Source organism: Monomorium pharaonis, chromosome 1, assembly GCF_013373865.1.
Source record: "Monomorium pharaonis isolate MP-MQ-018 chromosome 1, ASM1337386v2, whole genome shotgun sequence".
Lineage (NCBI taxonomy): Eukaryota > Metazoa > Arthropoda > Insecta > Hymenoptera > Formicidae > Monomorium > Monomorium pharaonis.
In genome coordinates, this window is record NC_050467.1 from 28,449,923 (window position 1) to 28,461,258 (window position 11,336).

At 36.3% G+C, this 11,336-nt stretch overlaps 1 protein-coding gene and 1 long non-coding RNA gene across 2 annotated transcripts; both read left to right on the forward strand.

The window, feature by feature from the left end:
* Window positions 1–631: 631 nt before the first annotated feature.
* LOC118648886 lies at window positions 632–2,288 on the forward strand. The gene is made up of 2 exons (XR_004965473.1): window positions 632–1,797; window positions 1,897–2,288. It is a non-coding gene; the product is annotated as an uncharacterized LOC118648886 (long non-coding RNA).
* A 3,202-nt stretch (window positions 2,289–5,490) lies between these two features.
* On the forward strand, window positions 5,491–9,572 carry LOC118646722. Its single transcript, XM_036290250.1, has 4 exons — window positions 5,491–5,779; window positions 5,874–6,619; window positions 6,661–8,514; window positions 8,571–9,572. Exons 1-4 carry the CDS (start codon window positions 5,491–5,493, stop codon window positions 9,570–9,572), a joined length of 3,891 nt encoding a protein of 1,296 aa, XP_036146143.1.
* Window positions 9,573–11,336: the final 1,764 nt, after the last annotated feature.

The window sequence follows — 11,336 nt, forward strand, 5'->3', positions numbered from 1 at the left end:
AATATAACCATTTATATATTAATTCTTTACAGAAAATAATAATAAAAATTTAAGTGAAATATTTACTTTACCTTTTAAATATTTACCAAAAAAAAAGAGAACCACTTTGAATGCACGTGTGAAACAAAACCTACCATCAGATGAATGGTGGAAAATACAACAAGAAAAGGAAAAACAGCAAAGTATTAAAGAAGAAAAAGCAGCTAAAAAGAAAGTGTTGCAAGAAGAGAAAAAAAAGTTAGCTGAACAAAAAAAGAAATTGCAAGAACAAATGAGAGAAATACAAAAAAAAATAAAAACGGAAACTGTATAAAATCTTTTCTTATGTGTATAAGAAATTTAACTAGATTTCTTTAAACCAATATATATTTATTTCGAAATTTATTTAGGATAAGTATTAGAGTATAATATAGAGTATAATATAGTTTAAGTATTAATACAGAATATATTAATTAAATATTTTATTCATATTTTATATGCAAAGTTACTATTAATAAAGAAAATTAAACAGATTTAAACATTATATCAAAGCTTAAATAAAGTCTTATTTAAATTGACATTAAGTGATTATTTAATTGATTGATTAATTCATCAAAATAATGTTAATGTATAAATAATAAAATATAATAAATTAAAAAGTAATATTGATTAATTTACTAATTAGTTTAAGTAATAAAATTATAATTTATTTGATTAATCCATTTTAATTTTTCGTTCCACAATAAGGACAATCAGCACGGAACAGTGGTACACAGTACGCAAACGCTGTTCCAGAATATGTACATTTTGACTGTCTCAGTTTTTTTTATTAACTTCTTTTTAAAACAGTTAAATTAAGCTTATAAATAATATTTTTGACTTAAAAAAGATAGGTTTATTGAACATCATTAATATTTTTAACATCAATGCACTCAGTTATTTATATTTCATGGAAACCTCAAACTCCTATTAATATTTGTTCCGTCATAGGTACTTTTACCTTACGGACGGTATCGAGGCGGATGACAGAAGTGTCACTTGTCGCGATTCCTCCCGGTTTTTATACCCGTGGAGGCGCGAGCTCGGGTACGGTCGTCGCGCTTTCGGTCGTCTCCGTCCTCCGCTTTCCCTACTCCCGTGGAGGAGACGGGCGCGTGCGCGGGGAGACATCGTCGACGCTGCCGTTTGCTCGGTCCTTGGTCGCGGTCATTAGCACAGAGTTTAGGTGAGAGCTGGCGCTTCGCGCCTTTTCGCCTCCTAGTTAGGGCGATCGGCGGCTCTCGCGCCGAGGGACGATGCTTTTCGTCACAAATCTATTTTTCAGATTGCTAATAACCGCAATATTGCAGCGGAAATGCTAAATGATAAAGAAGATAGAATGGATATTGAATTTTGAGGATATCTCAAAGAATACTGAACACAATTTATTGGATATTTTTGAAGATACAGTGAAAAATAATACCGAAAAACACAAAGAAACTGATACAAACAATGTACGAAATGCACATACAGTAATGGGAATTTCTTAATAGGATATGGAAAATATTCCATTATATCGTTGTATATTATTATAATTTAATTACGAGTTTTCTTATTTCTAGTTTAATATGGTTTCGCTGGGGTCATCAAGTATAAAAATTGATGCAAAAATTTTAAGCAACATCAACAAAACGAAAGTGGGCCTGATGACCTGCGGACTGCTTGACGCATTGTTCGAAGGGCAAGTGCTAACCAATTTTTCAAGAACCGGAAAAATAACGAATAAAGGAGACGAAAAAAAATCAATCCAAAACGATGCAAAATATGTTGCGATAAAAGGTATAGATAAACATTTTTTTAAATAATACATCAATCTTGATTTAATCATATGCTATATTTATATATTTATTTATTGCATTATTTTTCATTTTTTTAAAGATTGTTCTACAATACTTTGGAAAAACAATGCCAAATGTAGACGACATTTTCAAAAAAGCAGTATCCGACAAGTGCAAAAATGTAAGCCGTAGCTTTAAGCAGAAAATTAATAAGGAAATAAATATTAAGGACTCTTAATAAGAATAAGAATAAATGTATACTCCATATCATATATATACGTATGTGTTCTTTTTATAATTTATATATATGTATATACTCATTTTTTCTATTATAAATTTTACAGTCCTTTTGGTTATATTTTTAAAATATTAAGAATCTTGCATTTTAAGTAAATTTGTTTTTATTTTATTTTTTATATAGACTCTAGTCAAAAGTCAATTAAGTGTTTGGATTAGGAATCATCGAGCACTAGATAAACGACAATCCCAAAAGAGAGAAAAAGATGAGGAAAAAATTAAACCTGCAATTGTTCAAACTAGTACAACTGCTAAAAATATTGATAGGTTAGAAAATAATTACATCTCATATACTAATATAAAATTAATTTAAAACAAAAATAATACATAATTAAAAATGTTTTATAGGGCAACCGATTATGTTACCGATAAAGATATACAAAATGCTTTACAAGAACTAGAGAAAAAATCTATTAATCATAAAAATATTTCGCATATGAAGTATCTCCTCAAGATAACACTATCCCATCGAAGACCATGGATTGATGAAGCGAACCGAATAGTTGACATAGTGCATAAGTATCCTCAATTAAACAATTATGAGCTGGTATGTATAATATATATATATTTTTTTAATTCTTACTTGAACATTATTTACTTATATACCTTATTCTATTATTGTGTACAGATATTGTTGGAATTTTTAGAATTAAAAAAAATTACAGAAGAAGCACTGTTCGATGATATTAAAAAAATGATTGAGAAATTGACAAAATATTATTCCATAAAGAAGCCAAATAATAACGAGAAGCCAATTTATATTAAGGTTTTTATTATGCAAGATTTGTATGTTGAGCTTACAAAGAAACACAAAAACTTTCCTCCTTTATTCACTATTAAAGAAGTTAGTTGATTGAGTTTAATATTATTAATTTTAATACTTATTTATTTTATTTTAAATAATTAATAAAATATTTAAATAAATTTGTTTAGGTAATGGGAGAACTTTAAAAACTCTAAACAGTTTAATTACAAATGAAGACGACGCACCTCGTACAGTCATATATAGCCAAGATATTATAATTGCTTACTTAGTAGCAGATGCTGAAATAAAAATAGAAATTCTTCAACCTACAATAAAAAAAGTTATCGCTGGATTATTTGCTTCTTATTATGTGTGGAATAGAAAATTTCCGGCAGCTTATGCAAATGTTTTTAATTTTATAAGTTATGAGCTTTTAAAGTCTCCAATGCCAACTGCTACTACCATCAAACAGTTTATTCGCTCTCGAGATAATATTTTAAAAGAGAACATTTAAATTCTATAAATCTTACTATACTATTTCGTGAATTACTCAGTACAATTACTGTGCCATGTAATATTTAAAAAAAACAGGTTGTCATGAAAGTTATTATATAAGAAATAAAGTTATTGTAATTGTTGTAATATTATCAAAGATAAATATGTAATCACACTACAGTTAAATATATGTAAGTATATATAATATGTGAGATTATATGTAATATTACAAAAAAAAACATTAAATAAAATTTGACATTATATAATATTACAAAAAGACATTAAATTATTTATAAAAATTGTGTTTTCAGAAATTATAACAATATATATTTAAAATATGTAATTTCTTAAATGTTAGGACTGTAAGTAACTCTATTAATCACTTACTGTCCTACACGGAAAAAATTTTATATAAAAAATTACAATGCTTAGTAGTTATAATCTGCAGACTATCAAGGAATTTTTAAAAAAGATTTTTACTATGTATTCACATATTAGTAAACACGGTAAACATAGTTAGGCTATATAAAAAACATAGAAAAAATCTTTTCTAATTTTTTGATGGTCTGTGACTATGACCACTGAGCATAGTAATTTTTGATACAAAATTTTTTCCGTGTAATATTAAAATACACGTTTTAAATATATAAATGTGTAAAAATACGCATTAAAACGTGTAAAATTACACAGATAAAGCGTGTAACGTTACACAGAAATCTGTAATTTTACACAGATAAACCGTGTAAAAAAAATACATACGTACAAACGCGTAAAAAGTGACTACATTTACAGAGTTTACACACTTAAGTGTGTAAAAACTACACACTTGGGTTTACAGTGCAGTCGGAGGATTAATAATTTTAAAAATTATGAAAAGCAAAACTTGTTTCAAATTAAATATATAAATTTTTATTTTTACAGATGTTAAAGAAAAAAAATCAATGTTAAGATAAAGGAAGCATAAACTAAAATAAACAAGATTTAAGTAAATTAAGTTAAAAGTTGTTTAACGTGTCAATGTTTTATTATATTTAATGTAATTAAATAAAGTAATAAACTAATAAAAATAATTTAATTTAAACATTAAAAGGTTTTGCAATTTAAGAAAGGCGAACTGAACGTGCCATATATTACCGTCTACTAATCATGCGTTTGTCATATATTTAAAAAAAAACAGCAAAAACAAATATTTTTATTAAGTTATTTTGCGTTGAAACTGCAGAAATTGGAACAGTTAGGCTAAACATTTTTTATTTTTTAACATGATAAATAAATTTTCGAAACAGAATTGAACAAAGACGCGCGCGTAGCGATCTAGTCAATGAATCAATCAATCAATAATAAAAAAATCCATTTTGACCCTGAAGTGAATGTTCGGAGTCGAATACATCGCACGTATTGTTGACGCTTTTCCGCGATGCTGATTGGTTCTCTCGCTCAACTTGCTTCGTGTTGCGAGAGTAACTGTCATTTAACTGTCATCATTACGATTGAATATTGATAGCTGTCAAATAATACTGACAGCTGTCAAATAACTGTGCAATTATCTTTGCAATTTATAATTGAAAATTAAATAGCGCAATTTAGAAAATGAAACAGCGACTTTATAGAAAGAAGGAACAGAAAGAGAGTTAAAAAAGAGAAAGGAAAAAAAAGAGTATAAGAAAGAAGAAATAAAGAGAAAAATCAGGTAATAGTGAAATAGAAAATAACATTAAAATGTAATATAATTAATAATTTAAGTGAAAATTTAATTTAAAACAATATATTTTAACCGTTCGCGCATTTTATTAGAGAGAGGGAGAAAGTGAGAGAAAGAGAGTGAAAAAGAGACACAGACAGATATAGGAAAGAGAGAATTAAAAAATAAGAAAGTAAAATATTAGGTAAAATTATTAATTATGCAACGTCTCGTCCGGATGGATAGAATGTAGTAGCGTTCCGCTGCGTCTTTTCCCAACAGGTTTGTTTTAACACGCCCAAACTCAAATTTGGTGCCTACGCCTCGCTTCTAGGCGTGCACCCAGGCGTCCTGCCGTGCACGCGCGCCTCCCCTCCTGCGCGCGCGCCGCCGGAAGTTCATTGTTTTTCCTGTTGCGGCGTTCCCTCAACAGTGTGTGTATATTTTCCAGCATTTCTGCGTTTTCAGGCTTAAGAATGGGCAAATCGTCCCATAGGAGTAGAAAGAGAAGAAGTACCTCCCCGGAGGATCGCCTAAGGAACATTGAAAGTAAGCTAGCGCGCTTAAACGATGTGCTAGCACGAGGAGAGGTTAGGACGCAAGGTCGCCTCTCGTCACCTACGCCCGTGTGCCCTTTCCCGGTGCGTGGAAATGAATCTAATCCACGCAGCGAGGTTTCCGATAATAGGGAAAACAGGGACGGGTCGCTTGAGAGTTTTCCAGCAACGCCTGCTAGTCAGGAAGGGCTGAGAGATTCGCATTCAGGTGTGTACACATCTGCTGGATCTGCGTTTGAAAAACGTGGGCGGCAGATCGACACAACCCTTTCTAGTCTCAAAACTCCTCATCTATTTTCCAGAAGCGGTAAGTGGCTACTTGAGTGACCGAGAGTTACAATCTGTGGCTCCAGTAGACAGGGCAGTAGAGCTAGTCGATAACTGTCAATTGCCTCCAACGGAAGATGAGTCTGTGAACATCCTGGCTAAGGAATTGTTTGGGTCCGACCCTGAGGGGACGGACGTGGCAACCTGGAACGAGATGGTGATCCAGAAATGGCAGACCATCACTCGACAGGGACTACCGACAGAACAGCGAGCCCCATTGCTAAAGAAGTACTCACCTCCGGAGGCAATAGCCTTTCTCAAGGCACCACAACTGAACCCAGAGTGTAAATCTGGATTAGGAAGCAACTCAATTCGTAAGCGAGACGAGTACAACACAAAAAATCAAGACCAGGTAGGAATAGCCTTGTATGCCTTGGGCGAAGCCATCTCAGACTTTCTCAGGCCAGAGATTCAATCGTCCCTAACCCCTGAGGCTCGCGGAGCGGTGGCCAAGGTCCATGAGGGTGCCAAGGTGTTGGCTGACCTATTTTTTCGCTTGTCTTTAGCTAGAAGGGCTCAAATTACACCTGCTTTCAGCTTGCTCGCTAAGACGACCGCAAACGCGATTCCCGCGGACAATTTTCTATTTGGCACCTCATTTGGAGAGGAATTAAAGAAGGCATCTACTATGGAGAAATCTTCAAGAGACATGATGAGAACACCGCTATCAATCTCAAACAGGTCACAACAGCCAATCAAGCAACCAATAGGACCAACCACAGCTAAGACGGGAAATGCACGCGCCCCTGTGAAATATTCGAGACCGGCCTCAACGAGGAGGACAGGGGCGAGAACCAACGAGCGCCGGTCGTCACGCCGATCGAGATCCCACTCGAGGAGACATTAGCGGGCTGCGAGGTATTAATCGCTGGCAGACTATCCCTATTTCTTGCTCAATGGAGGAAGATCACTACTGATCGAGAAATTCTGCAGGCCATCTCCGGCTATAGGTTACCTTTCTCCCACCAACCTCCCGCGCAGACAGTCGAACCTACCATTCAAATGTCGCAGGAAGAAATAATTATTTGCAAGAAGGAAATCGCTAGGCTTTGCAAAAGAGGAGCGATTGAGCCTGTAAGCAAGTGTAAAAACCAATTTTTATCCCCTTTCTTTCTCATTAGAAAGACCTCGGGAGGCTGGAGGTTCATTTTGAATTTGAAGCGTCTTAACGAGTTTATCACAGTTCCTCATTTTAAAACAGAAGACTGGAGAACAGTTGTACAATTATTATCTCCAGGGGATTTTCTTGCGACAATTGATCTGGAGGACGCGTACCTTCTTTTGCCGATCCATCGGGAAGATAGACATTTTCTACGTTTTAGCTTCTCAGGCCAGTTTTTTCAGTTTAGGGTGCTACCCTTTGGCCTAGCCTCTGCGCCGTACATATTCACTAGAATATTAAAACCTATCTTACACCATATCAGACAAAGGGGAATATTCTCAGTGGTCTTTCTGGACGATTTTTTGCTAATGGCGCCCTCGCGCAGTCAGAGTGAGGAAAACGTGTCCGTTGTACTGAACCTGCTCTCCTCTCTAGGTTTCATAGTCAATAAGCGGAAAAGTAGTCTCTCTCCTCAGAGATCCTGTCGCTATTTAGGCTTTATCTTTGATACTGACCATTTCTCAATTTCTATCCCACAGGACAAACGAAGTAAACTTCTCCACAGGACCTTGGATCTTTTAACCAGGTCCGCTTGTAAAATTCGTTTCCTAGCAAGTTACATCGGATCCTTGATTTCCATATGCCCAGCGGTCCAATACGGATTGTTACACACAAAGATCTTGGAAAGAGAGAAATTTCTGGCACTCGCTGCCTTGGACGGAGACTTTGAGGCTCGAATGACTCTCCCAGCCTCAATAAAAGAGGATCTCCGATGGTGGGGGTCCATCTTCGCGGACCCGACACAGCGCAATATAATTTGTCCAGGAAAATTTATCCTTGAAATATTCGCGGACGCTTCCTTGACCGGCTGGGGCGCAGTTTGCAAAGGATCAAGAACACACGGGTTTTGGTCATCGAACGATAAAAAGAACCACATTAATTACTTAGAGCTTCTAGCAGTTTTCTACGCTCTGAGATGCTTCGCATCTCAGTTAAGAGATTGCGAAATTCTGATAAGAGTCGATAATCTGACAGCCTTATCCTATATTAATCGCATGGGCTCGATCAGATTCCCTCACTTGTCAAAGCTAGCGAGAAAGATTTGGTGCTGGTGCGCGGACCGAAATCTGTTTATCTATGCGGCATATATCCCCTCAGCCCAGAATATTGAAGCGGATACAGAATCAAGGGCCGTTTCAGAAGAAACAGAATGGTGCCTACAACAGAGCTATTTTGATAAAATCAGCTCTGTTTTCGGTTTCTTTGACATCGACTTATTCGCTTCCTCGATTAATAAGAAATGCCCTTGTTTTGTCTCATGGCTACCCGACCCTCTGGCGTTTGCCGTTGACGCATTCTCCTTACATTGGGGAAGTTTTTATTTTTATGCATTCCCTTCTTTCATCCTCATCCTAAGAACCCTTCGTAAAATAATAACAGATAAAGCGGAAGGTGTACTGGTGGTTCCGTGGTGGCCGGCGCAACCGTGGTTCCCTCTTTTTGAGCAATTAATGGTTGATCGTCCAGTTCTGTTTGAGCCAAATATCAATATGTTATCATCTCCTTTCAGAGAGTTCCATCCAAAGTGGAGAACAATTTCCCTGGCGGCCGCGAAATTATCCGCCAGGCCTTCCTGTTCCGAGGAACCCCAGCTACGGCGTTAGACATAACGCTTGCGTCCATCACGAACTCCACTATCGCGCAATACACTAAGCCCTTGAGATTGTGGTGGTGCTTCTGCAAGGAGAAAGAGATTAACTGCTTTTCCCCACCAATCCCGTTGGTACTGGAGTTCTTATCTAAGGCAATGAGCAACATCGGCTACTCCAGTATAAATTCTTATCGCTCGGCAATCTCTTTGGTGTCCGCAGAGGAGGTGGGTTCACACCCCTTGGTAAGAAGATTTCTCAGAGGAGTAGCGGCACTGAAACCGCAACGCCCCCGATACGATTTCGTTTGGGACCCATCGCCGGTCATAGCTCATTTGGCCAGCTTATACCCATATGAAGATCTCCCATTCGACAGGATACCTAAGAAGCTGGTAACCTTATTCGCGCTAACAACCGCGCAAAGGCTCCAGACCCTAACAGCTATCCAAATTACTAATATAACCATTTCAGATTCATTAGTTATAAAGATCCTGGCTAGACTGAAGACATCAAAAATTGGGAAATCCCAACCGCTCCTAATTTTCAATCCCTTCTTAGCCAAACCAGAACTTTGCATCGTCAGGCTAGTGAAGGTTTACCTTGAGCTCACCCAGGAAATCAGACAGGAGGGATGTAATGCACTCTTTATCTCCTTACGTCCTCCGCATAGGGCGGTAACGTCTCAGACCTTGGGCCGCTGGGTCAAAGATATATTGGAAGAAGCAGGAATTGACATTTCCGTTTTCTCTGCCCATTCTACTCGGCACGCCTCTACTTCCTTTGCAGCTAGCAAAGGGGTTAACTTAGAAGAAATCAGACAAACAGCGGGATGGACCGAAACCTCAAGAGTATTCGCGCAATTTTACAATCGACCAATTATCAAGGACCCAGCCTTCCAAAACGCAATTCTGGATATGCCCTAAATCTCCGGTTCTCTCGAATTAAATTCGGAAACGCTTATTTGCATAGACTTTGTGCGCCTTTACCTCATTTTTGTTAATGCAACTACAATACTTATGTTAACCGTTTAGCATCTTTAGCCATATCCTTTCGCCAAACCTGATAACAATTGTCCCAGGTTTACAAGGGCACGATAATTGCTTTACAAATAAAACTGTCGCAACCCTCGTGAGGCCGACAAATCTGGGTGTTAAATTTCTACATTCTATCCATCCGGACGAGACGTTGCATAATTGAAAAATTGAACGAACTTACCGTGAAGTTCGATTACAATTATGCTGTCTCGTCCGGATGGAGGTTCCCACCCACCCACCTCCTAGATTCAGATTTGTCAGTGTTAAATTAATGAACTTCCGGCGGCGCGCGCGCAGGAGGGGAGGCGCGCGTGCACGGCAGGACGCCTGGGTGCACGCCTAGAAGCGAGGCGTAGGCACCAAATTTGAGTTTGGGCGTGTTAAAACAAACCTGTTGGGAAAAGACGCAGCGGAACGCTACTACATTCTATCCATCCGGACGAGACAGCATAATTGTAATCAAACTTCACGGTAAGTTCGTTCAATTTTTCAATTGTTTGTTATAAAAGGAAAGGAAATAGAATAAGGAATAACATTAATTTGACATTTTGCATACTTTTCGTATTTGAGTTTTCAGAAAGAGAGCAAGAAAAGAAAGAAATGTGTGAGAGAGAGAGAGAGAGAGAGAGAAAGAGAGAGAGAGAGGAAAGAGAGAGAAAAGGAGGAAAAGAAAGAGACAGGGAGAAGGCAGAAATAAGAAGGAAAACGTCAGGTAATAATAAAATAAGGAATAACATTAAAATATAATATATAATACAATTTATAATATAAATAAAAATTTAATTTAAAATAATACATTTAACAATTTGCGTACTTTACGTATCTAACAGGGCATAAATTTTAGCAGAAAGAGAAAGAGCTTAGAAAGAATGGGAGAAAGAGAGAGAGGGAGGAGAGAAAGAGGGGGGGAAAGAGAGAGAGGGGGAAGAGAGAGAGAGAGAGAGAGAGAGAGAGAGAGAGAGAGAGAGAGTAAAGGAGAAAGAATTTAAAAGGAAAAACAGCAATTTTTGTAGGAAGAAGGAACAGAAAGAGAGTAAAAAAAAGAAAGAGAAGGGGAAAAAAGAGTGTAAGAAAGGAGAAACATCAGGTAATAGTAAAATATAATAGAAAATGACATTAAAATATAATGTAATTAATAATTTAAATAAAAATTTAATTTAAGATAATATATTTTAACAGTTTGCGTATTTTACGTATTTGACAAAGTATGAATTTTTTTAGAAAAAGAGATGGAAAGGAAAGAGGTTCGACAGAAAGAGAGAAAAAAAGTGAAAAAGGAGAAATAAGAAGATAAAATATCAGATAAAATTGTTAATTGTTTGGTATTGAAAAAAAGGAAATAAAATAATAATAAGAAATTACGTTAATTTGACATTAAAGAGAGAAGAAGAAACATAGAAAAAGAATTAATATAAGAAACAAAAAGTGGAATACATTAGTGTGTATTGTATACAGGTGTATGTACTTTCTCTCTCTCTCTCTCTCTCTCTCTCTCTCTCTCTCTCTCTCTTCCGCGGGGGTAGCTTGCGACATCGCGATTACTTATGTGATTTTTTGATATATTTCGCGCGGAAGTGTTGTGTGTGCGATTGTGTGACGAATAAACTCAGTATTCGCACGAGCGTTGTGTTCTTTGTGTTCTGAAGAAAATTA